General features: G+C 40.6%; 1 protein-coding gene across 1 annotated transcript in view; it reads left to right on the forward strand.

Annotated features, from left to right (window-relative positions):
* Positions 1–18,016, forward strand: part of setd7 (SET domain containing 7, histone lysine methyltransferase) — a 31,628-nt gene extending 13,612 nt beyond the window's left edge. The window contains exons 4-8 of the mRNA XM_080194265.1: positions 1,068–1,257; positions 11,697–11,778; positions 14,003–14,120; positions 14,224–14,381; positions 15,930–18,016. Of these exons, the coding sequence (XP_080050391.1) occupies positions 1,068–1,257; positions 11,697–11,778; positions 14,003–14,120; positions 14,224–14,381; positions 15,930–16,110 (729 nt within the window). The 3' untranslated portion in view covers positions 16,111–18,016. The remainder of the gene's footprint in view (positions 1–1,067; positions 1,258–11,696; positions 11,779–14,002; positions 14,121–14,223; positions 14,382–15,929) is intronic.
* Positions 18,017–24,471: the final 6,455 nt, after the last annotated feature.

Here is a 24,471-nt window from a genome sequence, read left to right on the forward strand (position 1 = left end):
AAAATCCCCTAGTCACCACACTCTGGCGCCTGTTCGGGTACACTGAGGGAGAATTTAGCACAGGGAATGCACCTAACCAGCCTGTCTGTCGGACTGTGAGAGAAAAACAAAGCATGGGGAGAACGTGCAGACTCTGCACAGACGGTGGCCCAAATTGGGAATCAAACCCAGGTCCCTGGTGCTGTGAGGCAGCAGTGTTAACCACTGTGCTACCATGCTGCCCACCCCCCTGCCCGTTCTCTCACTGCACCTTCCATCACTCTGAGATCGCATCAATTTTCGAGCATTAAAATGGTGCCACAATGGTAAAATGTTTGGTAAGCACTGTTTATAAGTTTAGAAATACTGACAGCAAAACAATCTACACTTATACGTATGTATAATGTACCCTAACTTATAGTCAGATATTTAGCAGAAAAAAATGTGCATTACATTCAAAAAATGATGGTAAGTCAGGAGGAAGAAAAACTCGTTCTCATGGAATTACCACAACCTTCTGGCTCACACGAGAGTGCTACCAACAGAGCAACAGCGGACTGGAATTTTTTGGAGAAAACTGGCAAAAAAGTATATATTGCTTTAGTGCTTTCATGGCCTTAACTTGGCCTTTTGGCTAAGGTCATGCCCAAAATGGGGTGCAATGCTTCATTTTATCAGTTTGTCTTGTGGAGACCTTGAATTGGATTCAGTTGGATTTTCAGTTTGGTTTTTGGAGCAAGCAAGGAATGGATTTGGGTTTGCCCAGTCCATTCTGAGCACTGACTTTGTAACTTTAAGGATGGAGTAAAACATTTTTTAAAAAAAAGTCTGCTTTCTACCCTGGTCAGACGTGTCTGCGAACTGTGGCCATAACTTTACCAGAATTGCAGTAGAAACTCTCTTTATACATGGTAATAGTTGTTTTTTGTCTGCACATCTCATGAAATTACAGTGGCAATGTGTGAACAGTTCTGAAGAGGTTCTCAATCTGTTTCCCCAGATTCTTTTTCTAAGAAGAAAATACATATGTCATTACACTGTGAACATTGTGTTTTATGAAGCGTGTGACATGTTATCTTGTGTGACAGGATGGAGGCTGTGTTGTAGGAGAGGTGAATGAAGACGGGGAGATGACTGGTGATAAAATAGCTTATGTTTATCCTGATGGAAAGATAGCCCTGCTTGGAAAATTTGTTGATGGGGAAATAATCGAAGGACACCTGGCAACTCTTAAAGGTGTAACAGAGGGAAAGCCCCAGTTCGAGCTGTCTCCAGATGGTGAGAAGTATTGATTTATCATTACACTGTTTCATCACAATCTAATAATGCACATGCATGTTTTCAATATTTTTAAAACATTTTTAGGAATTTATGACTTTGTTTATGTTACTTTTAAAAAGATGTGTCAATTTGAACATATTTTAAATTATACATGTGAAAATATTGGTGGATGTGACATTGGGATTTCACTTCCTGGCTCCCCAGCATCAGTTTTTATGGGGGCTACTCTAAGGAAGCATTGTGGAAACCTTCTTGGAAGTTCCCAGGTAAATGTTTAGCTAGTAAGTTTCCAGAAGGGCTAACTTCCTAGTCTGAGAAAGGACATTCTTGCTGCTGAGGAAGTCCAATGAAGGTTCACCAGACTGATTCCCAGAACGGCAAGACTGATATATGGGGACTGGATCGACTGGGCTCGTACTCACTGGAATTTAGAAGAATGAGAGGGGATCTCAAAGAAATAAAATCCTGATGGGACTGGACAGGCTGGATGTGGGAAGAATGTTCTCGATCTTGGGGAAGTCCAGAACTAGGGGCCATAGTCTAAGAATAAGGGGTAAGCCACTCAGGACTGAAATGAAGAAGAACTTCTTCACTCAGAGTTGTGAACCTGTGGAGTTCTCTACCACAGAAAGCTGTTGGGACCAGTTGGTTAGATATGTTCAAGTGAGAGCTGAACGTGGCCCTTGTGGCTAAAGGGATCAAGGGGTATGGAGGGAAAGCAGGAGTGGGAAACTGAAAGTGCATGATCATATTGAATGGTGGTGCAGGCTCGAAGGGTCGAATGGCCTACTCCTGCACTGATTTTCTATGTTTCCCCTGGACAGTTGGGTTGCTCTGAGAACCATCTGACAAAGTGATTTAAATCGCTAATGCTGCATGTTTCTGCCAGTTTTACACTCATAGTTACTCTGAAAGGGGAAAAAAAATCACTTCTGACTTAACTACTTTAAAGACCCAGACAGAGCCCTGCCATTGGCGTTCCCCCAGTGTCTGACTCAAGACGTCTAAATCCTCAGCCCAACATCCCATTTAGTTACCTCAGGAACATGCCTTTTCCCATTCAATAGGACATGAAACTCAGCTGTTCAAGGCAGATAGTGTCGTAAAAAGGTGGTGGGGTGGGGGGGGGTGCCCCCTTCACTCTGCTCCTTTTGCACTTTGCCCCAGTAGCCATGGACATGCTTCGCTTTTTCAGAATCAACTGGCCTGAGCCAGGAAGGTGTCCTCTCTCCCTACATCATACATCATCGATTTGAAGCATTTTAAGGCCGAGTGGTGTAAATTCATAGGGGGGGGCGGAATTGGGTTAATTCTGGGTCCCCTGTGTTGGTAACCAAGTGGGGGTGGGGGGGAGGAGCTTGGAGCTGTGTGTGGCATGCTGGAGGTGTGGGGAATGGCAGATGACTTGTCCTTCATTGTCAAGGATAACGATCTGATTTTTTGACCTTGTCAATTCAGCCATCGTGTGGAGATGCAGGCGTTGGACTGGGGTAAGCACAGTGAGAAGTCCCACAACACAGGTTAAAGTCCAACAGGTTTATTTGGCAGCACTAGCTTTCAGAGTCTCAGACTCCTTCATCAGGTGAGTGAGGACTTGTGTTCTCAAATGGGTCGTATAAAGACACAAACTAAATTTACAAGATAATGGTTGGCATGCAAGTCTTTATAAGTAATCAAGTCTTAAAGGTACAGACAATGTGAGTGGAGAAAAGGTTAAGCACCGGCTAAAGAGATGTGTATTGTCTCCAGCCAGGACAGTTAGTGAGATTTTGCAAGCCCAGGCAAGTCATGGAGGTTACAGATAGTGTGTGTCAATATGCGTGATCTTCTTGGAGATCCCCTCCAATTGGAGTCACGCTACCTGTAAACCCCATGACTTGCCTGGGCTTGCAAAATCTCACTAACTGCCTTGGCTGGAGACAATACACATCCCTTTAACCTGTGCTTGGCCGTCTCTCCATTCATACTGTTTGTACCTTTAAGACTTGATTACTTGTAAAGACTCGCATTCCAACCGTTACCTTGTAAATTGAGTTTGTGTCTGTATGTGGTCTGTTTGAGAACAGTCCTCACCTGATGGAGTCTGAGACTCCGAAAGCGAGCGCTGCCAAATAAACCTGTTGGACTTTAACCTGGTGTTGTGAGACTTCTTACCGTGCTTGTCAATTAACACTAGGAAATTAGGACGGTAAGGAGGAATGATAAAAAGAAATAGTAAAATATTCTACACATACTCAAACATCAAAAGAAAGGTGAGAATAGCGATAGGGCCACTAAAATGCTTGTGATTAACTAAACTGGTAATAACACTGAATTGCCAGAAAAGTTAACAGAAAATGCTGGAAAAACTCAGCAGGTCTGGCAGCATCTGTGGCAAGTAAGAGTTAACATTTCGTAGAATCTGTGGACAGATCATTTAGATCTGTCTACAGATGCTCCAGTGGTTCTGCAGAAGGGTCATTTAGATCCAGAACATTAACTCTTGTTCTGTCTCCACAGATGCAACCAGATCTTCTGACTTCATCCAGCATTTTCTGTTTTTAGTTCAGATTTTTCAGCATCTGCAGTATTTTGCTTTTATTGCAGAAATAATAAGACAGTTTCCCTGAATACAGAGATAAAATAACTAACACTGGACATGACATTAGAAGATAGAAAAGGCTGTAAAGGCATTTAAGATAGAAAGAGAGGCGGGGGGAAATAATTGATGAACTGATTAAACCCCCGGGTCAAATGGATTGTATCAGCACATATTTTGAAAAGAGATACTGGAGGCACTATTACAACTGATAGAAAATTCATTAGGAAAGTGAACAGTGTCAGAGGGCCGGTGGACAGCTGAAGTGATTGCTATATACGTCAGTCCTGACAATACAGTAAGCACAGTAAAAAGTCTGACAACACCAGGTTTAAGTCCAACTGATTTATTTGATAGTAAATTCACTAGCTTTCGAGGTTACCCTCTTCGTCAGGTGAGGGTAACCTCGAAAGCTAGTGAATTTACTATCAAATAAATCGGTTGGACTTAAACCTGGTGTTGTCAGACATTTACTGTGTTTATCCCAGTCCAACGCCGGCATATCCACATCATCAATACAGTAAGTCCAGAGAAACATAGACACGTTAGCTGTCTAAGAAAGACAATGGAATCTCATGAAATATGTGATAGATGAACGTCTAGAAACTGAAAATATAAGAATAGTTAGTATAGATTCCAAAAGGGGAAGATCATGTTTCACCTATCCGACTTCTAAATTATTTGAAAAATATTGAAATAATAGGCTGGGTAGAGGTAATTCAATCAAAGCAGTCGAGAGGGTTTTGTGGGCAGGGGAATGGCACAAAGTCATAATGCTCATTTGAAGAGCCAGTGCTGACATTGTGGGCTAAATGCCCTCCTGTGCCGTAACCATTCTGTGACGTAATGTATTTGGATCTTGGAGGAAACAGTCTTTGAAAAAATATTGCACGGTAAACCCTGATGAAAGTCAGATCACGTCGAGTCAGGGGAGAAGTAGCAGAATGGATAGCAGGCTGTATGTTAAACAGAAAACCAATAGTAGAGGATAAGAGACCTAGTTAGTAACAATTGACAAGGTGTACATTCCACAGGGATTGATGCTGAGACTGTTGCTGCTCATCATTCATCTAAACAATTAGAGGTCTGGGATTAGAAGTAAAGTTTCAAAATGAGCTGCTGATATCAAATTAGTGGGTATAATTGACACAGAAGAGAACTGTGACAAAATACTGGAAGATATTAATAAACATGAAAAATGGCCATTTAATTGGCAAATTAACTTCAATATAGATAAATGTGAAGGGTACATTTTTGTTATGAAAAATAAAGAGACCACATTATCATTGGACAGGATCAAAGTGAGAAATCTAAAAGTAATGAGGCAGATTAATAAGGCAATTTAAAACAACGAAAGTACTCGGGTTACTTTTATAGATTAATAGAACTGAAAAGCAGATAAGTTAAGTATATCTGGAATCGTGGTTAGATCACACTTGGGAGTACTGTGAACAACTGATATACCCCAAAAAGGATATAGAGATAGTAGAGCAAGTTCAAGAAAGATTTACGAGAATGATGCCAGATTTAAAAATAATACCCATCAGCAAGGTTGAACCGGAGCGCTCTCCTGTAGAAAAGAGAAGATTGAGGAATGGCCAGACAGAGCTCTTCAAGGTTAAGGAAGGACTTGATCGGGTAGATGCAGAGAAGATATTTCCACATGAGATAGCCATTAATAAATCCAAAAGGGAATTGAGAAGAAATCTATTTACCCGCGGTGGTAAGAATGTGGAGCCGATGAGGTGAATAGCATGGATATTATCAAGGGAAAACTAGATATGCATATGAGGAAGAAAGATATGTTGATAAAGTTAGATGAAGAGGGATGAGAGGGAGCTCATGCGAAGCATAGACATGTGCAAGGATCTATTAAGCTATTTCTGTGATAATTTTAAGTTGTGGGCTCTCGTAAGACTGCAAAGTTAATTACATGATGCATTTAGTAGGTGTAGAAAAACAACACACGGCTACTTTTTCCTTAATTAACTGTCTTATTCTCTACTGACACAGATGTTTCTCTCTTTCAAGACTACTTATTGATCAAGTCTTGGAGTACTCAAATTCCAAGCTGCTAATTTTAAGTATTTTTGCTTCCCGTATTGATTCAGTCTCTGACGATAGGATTCCAATTGGAACTGACCACTCTGCTAGTGGAACAGACACTGTTTAGGACCCCTCCTACTGTGGAAGTGAGCAATGTGATTCCATATGGGCTGGCCAAGCTCTACTCCTGCTTACACCCACAAGGGAATGATTCTAACCCTAAGCCATCTATGTGCACTTTGGGTTTTCAGTTTCCAGTACACTTCGCGGTGAATCCACACTTATCTTGAACTTTTCGCTCAAAGCAAACGCTAGTTGTCACCTTGTCACTTGCGTACATCCTCCCAAGAGGTTTCTCTAACCTGCCCGTTAATGCAATTGCTCAGGTTGTGGCAATCATGGTGGACAAGTAACTCTACTATAGGTAAGACCAAAAAGAGAGCCCAACACAAAGGAAGAGGTTGACTTCAAATTTAAGAATTAGGAGTCTGTAACAAAGCCCTTTGAGTTTGTTTTTTTTTTAAAAAAACCCTTATCACAGAATTGTTATAGTTCAGAAGGAGACTGTACAACTCATTGTGTTTGCACTGGCTTTCCAAATGAACATTATGACTTTGTGCCACTCTCTTGCCTTTCCTCTGTAACTCTGCACATTGGATGATTATTGAAATAGAAACAATGCCCTCTTGAATACCTCAATGGAATCTGCCTGCACCACACTTCAAGGCAGTGCATTCCAGACCCAAAACACTTGTGTGAAGAAGTTTTTCTCACATCACATTTGTTTCTTACTGCTTTAAATCTGTCCCCACTTTGTTCTCAATCCTTTTAGGAGGGGAAACAGTTTCTCCTTAACTACCCTGTCCAGCCCCCTCGTGATTTTGAACATTTTCATCAAATCTCCTCTTGGCTTTCTCCTCTCCATGGAGAACAATCTATCCTCATAACTGAAGTTAACCATTCTTGCAAACCTCTTCTAAACTCTCCAATGCATTCACATCAATCCTAAAGTGTGCACCCAGAACTGTATGCAACACTCTAATTGAGGCCTAATAAGTATCCTCTACAAATTCAGCATAATCTCTTTGCTCTTGCAATCTTATGTCCCTATTAATAAAGCCTAGGATAAGGTATGCTTTATTAATTGCTCTCCACCTGTCCTGCCAACTTTAATAACTTATGCACATATACAGCTCTTGCACCTCTTATTTTATACTACCTCTTCATGTTCTTTTAACCTAAATGAATTGCCTCTCACTTCTCTGCACAGAACTTCATCTGCCGGCTATCCACTCCACCAAACTTTTGAAGTTCCATATTGTCCTCTTCTCAGTTTACAATGCTTCCAAGGTTTGTATCATCTGCAAACTTTGAGATTGTCCCTGCACACCAAGATCTTGATCATTAATATGAGGAAAAGCAAGGGCCTCAATACCTACCCTTGGGGAACTCCATTACAAGCTTCTTCCAACCTGACCATTACTGTGTTTCATTTACTCAGCCAGTTGGGTATCAATGTTCCTACTGTCCCTTTTATTCCATGAGCCGTAACCTTTCTCCAGTCTGTTGTGCGCAGCACTATATTTAAATGCTTCAACAGTAATACCATAATTGACCTGTTGTTACCTCTGCAAAATCTCTGCCAAGTTAGTTAAATACTACCTTCCCTGCATCCATGTGACTATTAACTCTACTCTGAATAATTGTTTGTAGTAGCTTACCACCCCTGATCAAAGTTAAACTGATTTTGGTCTGTAATTGCTGGGCTGGTTTACATCCCGGTTCAAAAAAGGTTGTAAAGTGTACCTGTCTCTTCTCCACACTATTAGACTTAGATAATCCATGAAAAAAATTTGATTCAAATTCCCTTCTATATTAGATGGAAAAGGATCCGTTAGCACAGTTGGCTAAATGACTAGAGGTTGGTGCAGAATATTGACTATCCTGGACTCAATCCCCATATAGGCTGAGTTAGTTTTTGGAACCTATCTTCTTTCCTTGCCCAGTAATGATATCATGGTATAAGCTAACCCCTGCACAATGAGGATGCTTGGCGGGGAGAATGATGGTGAAACAGTCATTGTTCACCGTCAGTGTTCTGCTGAAACTGAAAGCAACTTCTGGGGTGGAATTTTACCATCCCACCCACCAGGGGAATTGTAACAGGTGGGACACGGAACATTCAAAGGTCCGTTGATGTTGAGTGGGATTTCCCGGTCTTGGGGCGAGTGTGGCTGGAAAAATCCCGGCCCTGGAGTCTGCATATGTGCAGTTAAATGCAGAAATCCAGAAGTTACAGTCAGTGTTATGCTTTGCTATATAGAGTGCACTGTTGAAGACCCTGCGGTTTACAGTTGAAACTGTACAGTTAAAACTTCCTGTTTTATACGATTAACATCAGTGTAACAATCTTGAAAATGTTACATATTGTTGACTGAGGTATAACTGGGTTTTCAATGTTGTACAAAAGTTCATAATTGCCGAGAAATCTCCCTGGTCCTGAAAAACTAATTTTATATTTACAGAATATTAAAATTTCATCATCAATTCCATATTTGTAAACTGATGTTTTAAAAGTTTGATCACATCTCGGTTTCTATCTTAAACCCATGTGTATGTCCCGGGCATTTATTTTGAACTCTAAATTTTTAATTAAAACCGAAGGATAGTCTCCTTCAATGTGATTGGCTGCTTACCCTGCTTGATGACACGACTTGTCTGGACACATGGGACCTTGACTTGGGAGCCAAATTCAAACAAACACTGGGGAAAGGGAAATCTGGAGATTACCAGATCTTTGTGGGAAGCTTTCTTCAAGCTGAGTGCTGAGCAACATCACTTCATCACTGACCACAAAATCCAAACCATTCTGTAGATATACAAATCTTTGAAGAGTGCAGGACAAGTCGAGAAGGCTTTTTTGAAAAAAGGCACATAGGATCCTAGCCTTTATAATTAGATCCATAATGTACAAAAGGAAGTAATGCTAAATAGAATCTTACAATCTCTACAATGCAGAAGGAAGCCACTTGGCCCATCGGGTCTGCACTGACCACAATTCCACACAGGCCCTATTCCTGCAACCCCTCATATTTACCCTGCTAATCAGCCTGACCCTATAACTTAGCATGTCCAGTAAAACTAACCCACCCATCTTTGGACTGTGGGAGGAAACCGGAGCGCACGGGGAGAATGTGCAAACTCCACACAGACAGTGATCCAAGGCCGGAATTGAACCTAGATCCCTGGCGTTGTGAGGCAGCAGTGCTAACCGCTGTGCTGAGGTCCGACATCAGTTGGAGCATTATGTTCAATTCCAGTGACCATGTTTTAGGAAGGATTTAATGGCTTTGCAGAGTTTCTATAGAATGTCTACAGTGCAGAAGGAGGCCATTTGACCCATTGGGTCTGCACTGACTCTCCAAAAAAGCATCTAACGAAAGAAACTGTGAAAGTATGAGTCATGAGTTGGCTAAGATAGATTTGGGAACTTCATTCATCCATGATGGTGGATAAACAATGAGTAATAAGGAACAAATGTGTGCATTGCAACAGGTGTACATTGCTTTCTAGCGCAACCATAGCTTACAAAATAAATTAAGAATAGTATTAAATGCAAAGAGGAGTCCTATAAAGTTGCCAGATAAAGTAGCAAATCTGAGGCTATGTTCGGTATCCAGCAAAAGTGGACAAAGATTAAAAGGGGAAAATAAGAGTATGAGAGTAAACTTGCAAGTAACATAAAAGTGGACTGTAAAAGCTTCTAGAAGTATGTAGAAAAAAAAGTTTAGTGAAGACTCTTACACTCTTAAACTGAAGAATTTACAATAGAGAACAAGGAAATGGCAGAGCATTTAAACAACTACTTGTGTCTTCAGGAGGAAATCACAACTTCCCCAAAGTGCTAAAGAGGTCAAATGCAGGATTGCCCAGTCTTTTTCTCAGGGAGCTACATTTGCATATTTTTCCACAGTTAATGGACCAGTGAGCAAATTTAAATTTTGGATTGGCATTGGCACAAGAATAAACTGAAGTAGAACTTTAAAGGAAGGCAGCAATAGTACAGCAATGTCACAGCAATAAAGAGTTTTTAAAAATAAAAATAACCAACATGTGAGAGGGTCAGTGAGTGGTTGCATGTGTGTGCGGTGATAAGAGTGAGGAAGAAACCTGAGACGTGGCATAAGACTCACTCAGCCACTTGCTCAGTCATGGCGCCTTCTCTTCCTGGGGCCCACCAAACTTTGCCCTCCTGAGGCCTGGCAAAATTTTGCCTTCCCTGGGCTTCAGGTCAGATTTACTTAGCTCCTTGGGTAGTATCCTTGCCATTGCTTTGCTTCCCTTGGCCTGGCAGCCCTCAGTACACTTGCCAATGCCGGTGTTCTCTACTCCTCCAATCAAAGAATGTTTCTCTCCCCCATTTGCTGCTGATAGGCTCACTAGCCCAGCTATCAGAAGCAAAAGCAGGAGATTGTACCATGATTGGAGGAGCAGCTCCAAGAAGATTCTTCCATTGAAACTCTTTGACCAGCATTTTGAAAACTGGTGGCACAAGGTGGGCTTTGCAGGCATTTGGCCCCTGTGCCATACTTGGAACAAGCCTGGTCTAGTCAGAAGAAGGAAGTGGATGAAATTAATATCGCTAGAAAATAGTGCTGGAGAAATTGATGGGACTGAGAAGCAATAAATCTCCAGGGCCTGATAATCTATACCCCAGGGTTCTAAAGGAGATAGCCATGGAAATAGTGGACGTGTTGATTTTTCATCTTCCAAAATTGACTAGATTCTGAAACATTCTCAGCACATTGTGGGGTGGGAAATATAACCTGCTATTTTTTTAAAAAAAGAGGGAAGGAGAAAACAGAATTATAGTCTGGTTCACCTAACGTCAGTAGTAGGGAAAATGCTAGAATCTATAAGGTAACAGAACATTTAGAAAATATTAACAGGATTAGACAAAACAAACATTGATTTATGAAAGGGAAATCATGTTTGCAAAACGTACTGAAGTTTTTGAAGATGTAACTAGTAGAATAGATTAGGGTGAACAAGTGGATGTGGTGTATTTGGATGTTCAGAAAGCTTTTGACAAAGACCCACTTAAGAGGGTAGTGTGTAAAATTAAAGTGCATTGGATTGAGGATGATATATTGGCATAGATTGATAGTAGACAGGAAACAGAGTTGGAATTATTGGTTCTTTTTTGAAGTGGCAGGCAGTGACTAGTTTGCTACATAGTTTCGCATCTGGCTGCAAGTCTCCTAAAACAAACTGACATTGAGCCATATAAGGTCAGACGACCAAATACTTGATCTTTCTAAGGTATAGGTTTTAAGGACTGTCTTAAAGGAAGGTAAATTGAGAGAAGGAACCTTGAGACTCAGGCAATTGAAGGCTTTGCTGCAAATAGTGGACCAAGTGAGATCAGTGGAACGCTGATAGCTGAGAATTATTGTACTGGAGGAGGTTGCAAGAGTTGGGGAGAGATTTGAAAACCCAAAATTGAGGCTTTGCTGAACTGGGATCCAATGGGAGTCAGCAAGGAAAAGGATAATGGTGAACAGAACTTATATGAATTAGGAAATGGGCAACAGAGTTTTAAATGAGGTTAAGTTTACAGACAGTGAAAGTTGGGGGGCCAACCATGAAAATTTTGGAATTATCGACTTCTGGAGGTAGGTTAAATGGCATTTAGTCAAGATCTTCATTAAAACGGAATTGTTTTTGAAAGATATGTGTGGACAATTTAAGCAATGTTGCCTGCAAATCTGATCAACTGTTGATATTTAATATCCTTCTTTCTCTACAACAGGTCCAGTTTACACCTTCGACAAGTCCACCTCTTTTTGCATTTCTACAGATTGTCTCCTTCCTGATCCTTATGAAAATGAGAGGTTATTCAAATTTCTTCCCTTCATAAACCAGTTTTTATTTTTAAATGTTAATTATTGATTGTAAAAAAAATCATGTTTTGCCTCCTCGTGAGTGATGGTACTGTTGGTACGAAATAATTGCTCGGATTGTGAAAATAGAAGTATACTGTATTCATAAGATTTAAAAACAGCGAGGGAAGGGAAGTGCTTTAGGCCCATCTTTGAGCTTGAAATGGGAGCGTGCATCCCAACCTGAAGGGCAAGGAACCGCAAGGTTGGCCCAGAATTGGGCCTGATCAACTTTGTCTGAGTAAGTTACTGGTAACTGTTGCACCATCACAGACAGCTCATTCATTTAATAAAGATCAGGCCACTGGTCTCCCTCTAGCAGCAGTCCAAAGCTAAGCACGGAGGAAACAGAACAGAAAGTGGGCTGATCCCAAATTGTTCACGTGCACAGTAATTGCTCTGAAGCATTCCTGCTCCTGACTCCGTGTCAGATTTAAACCAAAGCTCGTCTTATTGTTGCTAGCCTCTGAGCAGAATGAGTACATGCCTGGAAAACCTGAGCAGATCAAGCCCAACATTTCTTTTGCTCAGGGCTGTCCTGAAAGGCCTAATGTCTGTTTCGGGCAGTCGCACCCCCCCCTCCCCCAAATGCCCTGTTCTTTCAAAACAAAAAGGCCAGCTCCAATTTTGGGATAGATGTCTTTTTCTTGATTTTTGTGGGGATGAGATGTCAGTGGCACAGTAATTAGCACTGCTGCCCCACAAAGCCAGAGACCCGGGTTCAATTCCGGCCTTGAGTCGCTGTCTGTGAAGTTTGCAAGTTCTCCTTCTCCTTGCTTGGGTTTCCTCCAGGTGCTCCAGGTTGTTCCCACTGTCCGAAAGATATGCTGGTTAGGTGCATTAGTTATGCTAAATTCTCCCTCCGTGACCCAGACAGGTGCCAGAGTGTGGCGCCTACTTGTGACACTAATAGGGCCTGGGTATGATTGTTGTTGGTGCAGGCTCGATGGGTTGAATAGCGTCCGTCTGCACTGTGGGGGATTCTGCAATTAAGTTACTGAGAAAATCCCCTAGTCAGCAACTGTTCGGCTACACTGAGGGAGAATTTAGCAAGGCCAATCCACTTAATCAGCACATCTTTCGGACTGTGGGAGGAAACCGGAGCAAACCCATGCAGACACGGGGAGAACATGCAGTCTCTGCACAGGCAATGACCCGAGCCAGGAATTGAACCCGCTGGCGCTGTGAGGCAGTGGTGCTTGTCATTGTGCTGCCCCCTAGCATGTTTGCAAATTATAACAATTTACTGCATTGGTATTCTCTACTTTGCTTGAAACAAGAGAATTGTCAAAAGGGGATCTAAATTTATGGATTCCTGAGTGCATTCCGAAGAGTCTCGAATGCTTCATTTAATTAATCTTCATGAGCTGACTATTGCTTAGAAAAGTGTATAGGTTGATATTTTTCTTCACCATCTGGGCGTTAGGCAGAATGCAGAAAGGAGTATCATGCAGGGAGGAAGAAATGCTCCTGGTTTCTCAAGTGCTGCTTAAATGGCCTGGCAGTAAAAGACAAAAACCTACCCATTAATTCCAGAATCAACACTGAACCCATGTGATGAATAAATGAACATGAAGTAACACTTTGTTACTAAAAGGGAATAAATTGAGATGTCATGGATTCTTTGTTAATAGATATTCTACAGCTTTGTGACTTCAATTATTAAAGAGTTGGGAAGGCATTCAAATGTGCACTTAATTGATAATGACATGAGACCTAGAATTTAGAACACCAAGCAAGAGAATGTAGCTGATGACCAATGGCCTGAACCTATCTCTCTGGAAAATGGATATTATGGACTTTGATGTAGAAGGATTGTTTCCATGAAGTCCATTGGTAAGCATAGCTTTGGACCACTGAATCCAGGAGAGATGGATCTTCGCTCCATCTTGCTGAAAAGTATTTCACCAAAGGACGAGAATAGAAAATTAAAGTTTTTAAAATGAGTTGAGCTGAGCTTAACTTTAAGTTATCATTGCAACATGTTTGTCCAAGTGTGGTTCAGATGAAGTTGCAAAGGCAAGCTTATATTATCCACTGGTCAAGATTAACCAACTACCTCTTTTCATTGTACAAAGCAAATGCTGAGTTATAATTTTAGTATATTGAAGAGATTGCACATTTTTATCAAAGAACATGCATAAATGTTGTTTGTTTCTTTCTTCTCCTAAATTAGGGTGTATGTTGCCGAGTCTCTTATTCCTAATGCTGGGGAAGGTTTGTTTGCAAAAGTAGCAGCAGAACCTGACACAGTCATGGCTTTCTACAATGGAATGCGACTGACACATGAAGAGGTAAGAGGCACCATCCCAAGGTTTCTAATGAAGTTAGAATTTACCAGTCAAACAGAATGCAGAAAAGTCCAATTGTTTCATAGAAAATCACTTGTGTTTCCAGGTAGATTCTAGAGACTGGTCTCTCAATGGGAATACTATATCACTGGATGGTGATACTGTGCTAGATGTTCCTGAGCCTTACAACAGTACAAAACACTACTGTGCATCGTTGGGGCACAAAGCAAATCACTCCTTTACTCCCAATTGCAGTTATGCCACGTAAGTAGTTGCTATTGTTTTACAACTGCAAACAATACTCTAACTTTAACTTTATTTACATGTACATGGTTTTATAATGGGTTATCGCTTTGAGGAGAGAAGGTAATGATATAAGAGTGATCATTTACTTTAGTTTTAAGTAACTAGACAATCATTGGATTGGAATAGATTTTAGCCTGGGCCTATTTTTGCAAAAGAACTCAACAAGTATTCCCGTAATGTCTAAAGCTATAGAAGGGTGAAGAAAGGATAAGGAACAAAATTTGTAACTTTAACTTTGGTTATAGTCAAATCATTGTTGTGGGAGACTCAGCTGTGATAATGCTGTTGAAAGTCAGGGAACCTTAGTTAGATGTCATTCTTGTTGGATTTGGAGATGGTGTGGTGTAAATGTTATCTGTTTCTTTTCAGTTCTTCCAACAAGTGCATTTTTGCCAAATACCACAGCTAAGATTTTAAACTCTGAGGAGAAATTTGTACTTGTTTTTTGGATGAAAAATTGATGTTGGAGGGAAAAGTTTTGGGTCATTGTCTTTTGTGCAAGGTCTCCCCTGAATGGGTCTTGGTTGGCAAATTAGAAGGCTCTGACTTTTAGCTGTGTAAAGCATCCACCTGAAATGAGGTTTGGATGCCCTGACTACTCAAATAGGGGCCCTGTTGATTGAAAGTGTCATCAATGAGAACATACATCCTTCCTCCAGTTGTTTGAGGTTTATGGCCTAAGCAGTGGCCCACAAAAGGGACTGTAATGATCACTTTCAAAAAAATGTAGGAGAAAACTTTTTAAATTTTAATTCTTGGAGGAACAGGACTTCCTCTCTTGGCTGCACGGGATTAATGCTGGTCTTGGCCCATCCGCTTCACATCTTGCCTCCCCATCTTCAGAAAAGCTTGGGCTGCAAGATAGCTAAAATTTCTAAGGCCCTGCTTGGAGGGCTGCATATGAATTCCAATTTTGATGAGGCTTTTGGCTCACATCTTCAAGTACACATTGCAATCACACCATCAATCTCATACCAAAAATCAGTAAACTTCTCCCTCTGTTTAGGATGTAAGGCATCAATGTATTGTCTCCTCAATCATCTTCAAAAGGCAAATTATTGTTTACTGAACTGTGGGTATACTTGAGCTCTAGAAACTGTAGGAGCACAAAATGAACTAAGAGCAGATTTGACACCTACTATGAATAATGAAACCATAGTGTTTTCTCATGTTTTTAGAATAGGTCTTGGTAATGAACAATTAATATATGGTACTACCAGTAGTATTAAAAAAACTCAATTTTTAAATCTCCTCAGTAAACCTACTTCTTAATTTTCACTTGCATAATGCCTATTTAGCTGATGTTTATTGGGTGTAGGTCTTCTTGGCATTTGGCACTAATACTACTGTTCTGATGCTAAGAAATGCAACAAATTATTCGTACTTTCCTTCCAATTCATTTGTCCAAGAGAACTGCTTGCTTCAATGTGCAACATACTTGAATTAAACCACTTTTTAAGAAAAGGAACTGCCTTGGTATACATCATTGTAAATTTTTCTGTCAAGGTTCATTCATCCTCGGTTCGGACCTATTAAAAGCATCCGCACCATCCAGATGGTACAGGAGGATGAAGAGCTTACCGTGGCTTATGGATACGATCACTATTCTGCAGGCAAGGGTGGCCCAGAAGCTCCTGACTGGTACAAGCTTGAACTGCAGGCCTTCCAACCTGTTCAGCGGAAATGAAATTTATGCAGCTTTCTCTTTAAGCAACTAGCAAAAGCAGAAGAAGCTATGCACTAAAGCTACATGGAACTGCCAGATCAGGACCTTTTAAAATGCTCTGTTCTTTGAATTATCATTCAACTTGTATTTAAACTAGTCAAGGATTAACTTTTGCAAAATACATAAGACACCTGAGCAAGTAAATATACATTTACCTTTAACATATGAAAGTTTGTTATGTAGCAGTAAGCACTACTAACCTACTAATTGTGCAGTGTAGCTTGTCCTACTTGGTAGTCTTATGTGAAGCGTGCAGTTTTCTAAAATGGTTCATGGACAGCTGGATAGCCTTGGCCATTTTCACTGTTTCAAATTAAGATGGGTTTTGAGCCAAATCTAACTACATACACTATTTATGGTGTTCACCTCTAAACTTTCTTGAGATACTATCAGTAGAAGCTGTTAAATTTTTAGTTAATCTCATCATGAATACGGCGTCATTCAATATTTTCAATAGGGTTTAAGTGACACTTCTGTAATTTTGTGTACCCTGTCCACTTTAAATTGTGAATAATATTTGGCACAATCAGATAAAAGTTTGTTCTCCAAAAGTTAGCTTGTGTCTGGAGAAAGCATTTTGAGTTGCATATCCATATCACTAGGATGAAGTACTGTTATTTATAGGTCTTCTACTGCTAGTTAAGTGATGAGTTAAAAATGTTTTGAATAATGTTCAAGTGCGTTAGCTTGCATATGATTTCTCCCCTGGCCCTAGTTATGTAGTATTTAATACCAATATATTAAAAACAGCTATTGACAATAATGTTGCACTCTCTGGCATTCAGGTACAGTAGCTTAACTCAGTGAATGGTCTGACCTTGTTGATAAAGTGTGAGATATCATTTTTCCATTTTCTGTTCATTTCACTCCACTGACTAATCAAAGCCAGCAACTGAAACATTATCCAAATAGAGTATTCTTGTGTTCATGTGACAACATCATTATTTCAAATCAAGTAACATTTAATCTTGCTTCAGGTGTAAAGCTATAATCTTGGCCACATGCAAGCAATTTTTTTCTAAAGAACAGTAGCACAATCTAAACTTCTGTTTTCAGTACAGTGCTTTTTCCCTGAAAGCTTGACTAGTTAAGCTCTGCATTTTGTAATTGCTGTTTGCAGCCTTACTAAAATTACATAGTTTTGCTAACGTGACAGGGGATAAAAGCTTAACGGGTGCGAGTATGAGAGAATGGAATTATTCCAAAAGTTTACAGACATCCCTCGCGTGGTGTGAATCCTCAGTATTAAATGAAAAGTGTGTGCATTTTATAAGAGTGTCTGGGTGAGCGTGAGAATTGTTTTGGTTGCCGGGGGTGGGAGAACATTTGTAATATGTTTTGGTTTTGACAAAATGAATTATGCTGTGATCAATATATGAAGTTAATAACTTGATATAGAAGAAGAAAATTTGTTTTCTAATGGTCATTTAAAGAAAAAAGTGGTAAATTGTGAATAAATGGATTTTTACCATGAAGATAGAAACATGTGGAAAAGAACAAATTATGGATCTAATTGATTTTAAAACTGTAATATATGTGTCAATATTTCAATGATTCTGACTGTGCATGATTTGTTTTCAAACATGAAATACCTGTTCATTTTAAACCTAATCTTGTGTTGGTCACCCTTCAGCTTTAAGTCTGTCTTTCTTTAATTCAAAATGAGAAAGGGTTACAGTATTTCAGAGTTAATGTACATTTCAGTCTTTCTACAGCATTGTAGCACTGTATCCATTATTAATGGCCTCTGTGGATTTGTCAACATATTGAACATCAAAACCTAGTGTAGAAGTTTTGCGTTGCCAAATTAATTCACATTAGAGCAGTAGGTTGTCCGTGGCAATAAATGCTCCAAGCTTATAACTGACTGGTCTGTTCACTATTTTTCACTTCCTGTAACTTTGATCCTATGATCTTTTTTTTTTCAGTTAAAAAAGTGGATTATCAGCTGTTAATTTACTGGATATATAAATCACATGGGTGTGATATTGAGCTCCACAAGCCAAAAGGTCCAGGAGTTCAGTCTTTGTTCTGTGCCAAGTTAGTTGATCTCTGATATAGTAGAAATGGAAGCTGCACAATTAGTTTTAACATCCCTGTCCTGAGGAGGAGGAGGAAAAAAACTTCAGCTACAGTACTTCATCTCCTACTGTGGAGATAAGACAAGATCATGACTGGGCCTATCTACAAAGTCCACTCTTGATCTTCAAATAGCCTGCTACTATTTGCTACAAGACAGTTATCAGTGCCCATGGAGGTTACCGTTTTTAAAAGTCTAAAATGAATAGAACCAGGCAGACCACCTGCATTGACCTAGGCACCGGAAACAGCAGTAGCAAACTCAGCCCCCTCAACCCTGCAAAGTTCTTGGGGACAGTGCCAATGCTGGGAGAGCCCTCTCACAGACTAGTCAGGCAACAGCCTGACATGATCTGTAAGGTATGATTCCTTGAGTATGACGATGTCCCAGATACCAGCGTCACTATTCCTGGGTATGTCCTGCCCCACCCGCATGACAAACCCAGCAAAGATAGCAGCATAATGGTATACAGTTGGGAGGAAGTTGCTCTGAGAATCCTCAACAGCTGGGCTCCTTGAAGTCTTGTGGCTGATTACCATGTATTTCCCTTCTCCCACATGATGAACCAGTACTGCTCCATGTTGATCACCACTTGGAGGAAGCACTGAGGGTGGAAATGTTGCATGTACTCTGGGTGGGGTCTTCAACGTTCTTACCATGAGTAGTTTAGTAGCACCACAAACCGAGCTGGCGGAGTCCTAAAGGGGATAGCTGCTAGGTTGGACTTGCGGCAGGTGGTGAGGGAACCAACAAGTGGGAAAAAAACATGCCTGATTTCATCTTCACTAACCTGCCTGCTGCAAATGTGTCATCCATAACAGCATTGGTAGGAATGGCCAAAAGAGAAAATGTTGGAAAATCTCAGCAGGACTGGCAGCATCTGTGAGGAGAGAAAAGAGCTGATGCTTCGAGTCCAGATGATCCTTTGTCAAAGCTTGGTAGGAGTGACCACTGTACAGTCCTTGTGGAGATTAAGTCCCATTCAATTGTGTGGCACTATCACCATGCTAAATAGGATACATTTTGCACAGATCTAGCAACTCCAGACTGGGCAACCATGAGGTGCTACAGGCCATCAACAACAGTGGAACTGTACTCCATCACAATCTCTGACCTCAACCTCTAGCATATCCCCCACTCTATCATTACCACCAAACCAGAGGATCAACGCTTGTTCAATGAAGAATGCAGGAGGGCATACCTAAAGATCAACCTGGTGAAGCTACAACATAAAGCAAGTGATGGACAGAGCTAAGTAATTCCACAAGCAACTGATCAGATCTAAGCTCTGCAGTCTTGCCACATCCGGTGGTGAAGGGTGGTAGACGATTGCACAACTCACTGGAGGAGGAGGCTCCACAAATATTTCCATCCTCGATGGAAGAGCCCAGCATATTAGTGCAAAAGAGAAGGCTGAAATATTCACAACCATCTTCAGCTAGAAGTGCTGAGTGGATGATCCATCTGTGCCTCCTTTCGAAGTCTCCAACATTACAGATGCCAGTCTTCAGCCAATTTGATTCACTCCATGCTTTGTCAAGAAATGGCTGAAAGCAATGGATACAGCAAATGTATGGGCCTAGGAGGGAGTTGCCCAGAGCCCTTAACATCTGGACCCCATTAAGGCTTAAGGCATCGGGTCAAACATTGGCAAGGAAACTACCTGCTGATTACCACATACTGTGTCCTTCCTCCATGTTGAACACCACTTGGAGAAAGCACTGAGGGTGGAAATATTGCGTCTACTCTGGGTGGGGTCTTCAACGACCATCACCATGAGTAGCTTGGTAGCACCACAAGCAAGCAACAGAACTGAAGACTTGTGCTTCACATATCTCTCACCAAGCTGCTTTTGTACAACTACAACAATGACATTTACAATGTGCAATGTGTCCCAGGTATGTCCTATGGACAAAATGAAAGTCTGTCAATAACTGCCCCATCAGAATATTCTCAGTCGTCAGTAAAGTGATGAAAGGGGTCATCAGTGCTATTGAACAGCACTTAGCAACAGTGTGCTTGGGATCTTGCAGGGCCACTCAGCTCCTGATCTTATAGCTTTGGTTCAAACATGAACAAAAGAGCTGAACTCCAGGGGTGAGATAATGTCCTTGACATCAAGACAGCATTGACCAAATGTAGCATCAAGGAGCCCTAGGAAAATTGGAGTTGGGGGGGGAAAATCTTCCTGCTGGTTGGAGTCATACCTGGCACAAGGATGATGGTTGTGGTTGTTGGTCATTTATTTCAGTTCCAGGTCATCACTGCATGAATTCCTTAGGGATGGTCAACAAATGTTGGTGTAACCAGCGATGCCCCATCCGCATGAATGTTTTTAATTCGTAAATTGATACCTTCAGTAGAAAGGGGAAGGGGTGGAATTTGAGGATACTATTAACATGGAACTATATCTTTTGATTTTCTCACATTGATACTTTCAAGCTCAACAATGGGAGATGGCGGGGGCGGGGAATCTAGCAGAAACCATGTGCTTCACCAATGACAAGATCAGCCTGCTAGTCGAAGAAAATAACATTATTGTTCACTTCACATTACATCACTGCTAATGCATATATCAATTGTCATAATGATTAAGCCTCAGGTGAAGCACCATGTATAATTCCGGGCACCAAATTTAAACCACCTCAATACCTTTTATAGGCCTATCAAGATTTTGATTTATTGTCACATGTATTAGTCTACAGTGAAAAGTATTGTTTCTTGCATGCTATACAGGTAAAGGGTACCGTACATAGAGAAGGAAAGGAGAGAGTGCAGAATGCAATGTTACAGTCATAGCTAGGGTGTAGAGAAAGATGAACTTAGTGCGAAGTATGTTCATTCAGAAGTCCAATGGCAGCAGGGAAGAAGCTGTTCTTGATTCGTTAATATTAGGAATGTGGATCTTTAGTCATGTGGGGAGATTGGAGAAGTGGGATTGTTCTCCTTGGAGCGGAGAAGTAAGCATAAGGTGACTTGGAGAAATTAAAAGCTATTTAAATTCACAAGAGAAAGTAGAGAAAAATTATTTATTGGGCAAACTGGTTGATTAAAATTAAGGTAAGTGAAGATAAATCACTTCGGACAGAGGGTTGTGATGGTCTGGAAAGCATTAACTGAAAGGGTGGAACTATCAAAAGGTAATTGGACAGATATTTGAAGAAAACTAATTTGCTGGGTTATGGAATGGGGGAAAGACTAAATTAGTTCTTTCAAAGAGCCGTGATGGGCTGAATGGTCCCCTTTTTTACTACATGTTTTAATGAGTATAAACCTCTGCCTATCCAGCTAGCAATTTGAGAAGGACTGGTAAGGGGCAGAGGAAGACAGTTTATCTCTTGCATAATTATTGTACCTGGAATGATATTTGTACTGTGTTAGAATTTGATCAAGATTGTAAATGAGGGAAGTTCATTTGATGTAGTTTATATGGATTTCAGCAAAGCTTTTGACAAGTCCAACATGAGAGACTGATTGAGAAAGTTAAAGCACATGCAATTCAGGGAAACATGGCAAAATGGATCAGAAACTGACTTAGTAATAGGACACAAAGGGTAGTGGTAGAATACTGTTCGAGTGGCTGGAGGCCAGTGTCCAGCAGTATGCCACAAGGATTTCTAGGACTCTTATTGTTTGTTATATACATAAATGATATGAATGAAAATGTGGGGGGGGGGAAATGATAAGCAAGTTTGCAGATGACACCAAGATTGGTAGGGTGGTTAATAGTGAAAAAGGTGGTTGTAGGTTACAGGAAGATTTAGATAGTTTGCCAGAGCAGCGGCAGGTAGTATTTAACCTTGTTAAATGCAAGGTGATGCACCTGGAAGAAGTAACAAGACAGAGTGTTTAATGAATGGTAGGAGACTAGGAAGCTCAGAGGAACAGGTAGATCTTGGCGTACTTAGTTGTAGATCTCTGAAATCGGGAGAGCACATGAATAGGATAGTTAAAAGCAAATGCCTCGTATGCCTTCTTATCAGTTCTGACATAGAGTGTAAGAGAAAGGAGGTAATGTTGGAGTTGTACAGAGTGTTGGTTAGGCCACAGCTGGGGTACTGTGTGCAGTTCTGGTGATCTCATTATAGGAAGGATGTGATCACACTAGAGGGAGTGTAGATGAAGTTCACCAGGATGTTGGCTGGGATGGAGCACTTGAGCTATAGGGAGAGACTGGATAGGCTTAAATTGTTTTTTAGGGTAGAGAAAGCTAAGGGGGGACATGATTGAGGTGTATGGACAGGGTGAATAGGAAGCAGCTGTTCCCCTTGGTTGAGGGGTCAATCATAAGGAGGCATAGTTTTAGGGTAAGGGTCAAGAGATTCAGAGGGGATTGGATTTAAAAAAATCACTTAGAGGTGGTGGGAACCTTGAATGCACTGCCTGGGAAGGTAGGGGAGGCTGGAAACCTTAACTTTTAAAAAATATTTGGATGAGCATTGAAATATAATATTTAAGGATGTGGGACAAGTGCAGGAACATTGAATTAGTGATAGTGTTGGCGCAGACTCAATGAGTCGAAGGACCTTTTCTATACTCAATGACAATGGATGAAGCAGCGAGATCTAAAAAGTTTTCGGGCTTGGACTGATAAGTGGCAAGTAATATTTGCACAACACAAGGAAATAGCAATCTCCAAAAGAGAGAATCCAACCATCTTTCCTTGATCTTCAATGGTACTAATGTTGCAGAATTCCCCCACTATCAATTCCCCCCCCAGGTGTTATCATTGACCAGAAACTGAACTAAATCAGACATATAACACTGTGCCTACAAGAACAGAGTAAGAAGTCTGACAACACCAGGTTTAAGTCCAACCGATTTATTTGATAGTAAACTCAAGCTTTCAAGCTTTACCGAGGTTGGACTTAAACCTGGTGTTGTCAGACTTCTTACTGTGTTTACCCTAGTCCAATGCTGGCATCTCCACGTCATGCCTATAAGAACAGGTCAGAGCTAGGAATTCTGCATATTCACACCTTGCTCCCAAAGTCTGTCCACCATCTTCAAGACACAAGTCAGATGTCTGGTGAAATACCCTCCTCTTACCTGGATGAGTGCAGATGCAATAAAACTCAAAGCTGGACACTGTCAGAGACAAAGTAGTCTACTTGCTTGAAACACATCCACCAGCTTCAACATCCATTACCTCTTCAGTCACTAATGCACAGTAGCAATAATGTGCACCATTCACAAAATGCACTGTAGCAACTCACCAAGGCTCCTTAGAGATCACCTTCCAAACCTACAATCTCTACTACCTAGAAGGATAAGGGCTATAAATGCATGGGAACACCATAAGTTGCTAGTTTCTCTCCAAGCCACACACCATCCCAACTTGAAAAAATAGTGCCGTTCCGTCACTGTCACTGGGTCAAAATTCTGGAACTCCCTCTCTAACAGCACTTTGGGTGTACCTACACCACATGGATGGCAATGGTTTACGAAGGTGCATTATTACCAACTTCTGAAGGGCAATTAGGGATGGGCAATAAAAATGTAGGCCTAGCCAATGACATCCCCATCCCCATTTTAAAAATTGACATTTCTGATTTTGCCATTTTCTAGGTAAGACAACAAGCATCATAAAAAAAATTGAGATTTCTTTAGAAAAACATTGATATTGATTTTCCTAACTTATCTACAGATAAACAGCTTTGTACAAAATAACTGTGTGTACACACTTTTGCTCTGAAGGTGAAAGTTACAAGATGTGGGTGGGAAAAGTAGTTTGTTGTAATACATTGGTTTTGACAAACATATTTTATGCAATATATACAGTTAATTTATTCATTTAATATAGTAGAAAAACATTGGTTCTTATCTATAATACATTAAAATCACATCTATATTGCTTTATCTCCTATTGCCACATTTTTGCCAATTTACCATAATTTTTTATTTATACGTCTTTACAATTATAACGGAAATGACTTATATCAGCTTGTCACACTGTAATTACACCTTTGTGCCAGTGCAAGTGGTTTTCCAACTCTCAGCGTTTTAACCTCAGGTTTAGAGACACTGTGAGAACCGACTCTACCATTTGATTATAAGCAATGTATAATAAAGGTTTGAAAAAAATAGAATTCATGACTTTTTAAAATGGAAACTGAATCCATGCCAATCCAATCATCCTCGATCCATCTGGAAAATTGCATTTCACCCTGATTTGATTGGATAAAGAGCAGCAATACTGATCAGCCACAAGGAATACCAGCTGGACTTCTAAACTGACCACA

Source organism: Carcharhinus amblyrhynchos, chromosome 1, assembly GCF_965287045.1.
Source record: "Carcharhinus amblyrhynchos chromosome 1, sCarAmb.v2.hapA, whole genome shotgun sequence".
NCBI classification, from domain to species: Eukaryota; Metazoa; Chordata; class Chondrichthyes; order Carcharhiniformes; family Carcharhinidae; genus Carcharhinus; species Carcharhinus amblyrhynchos.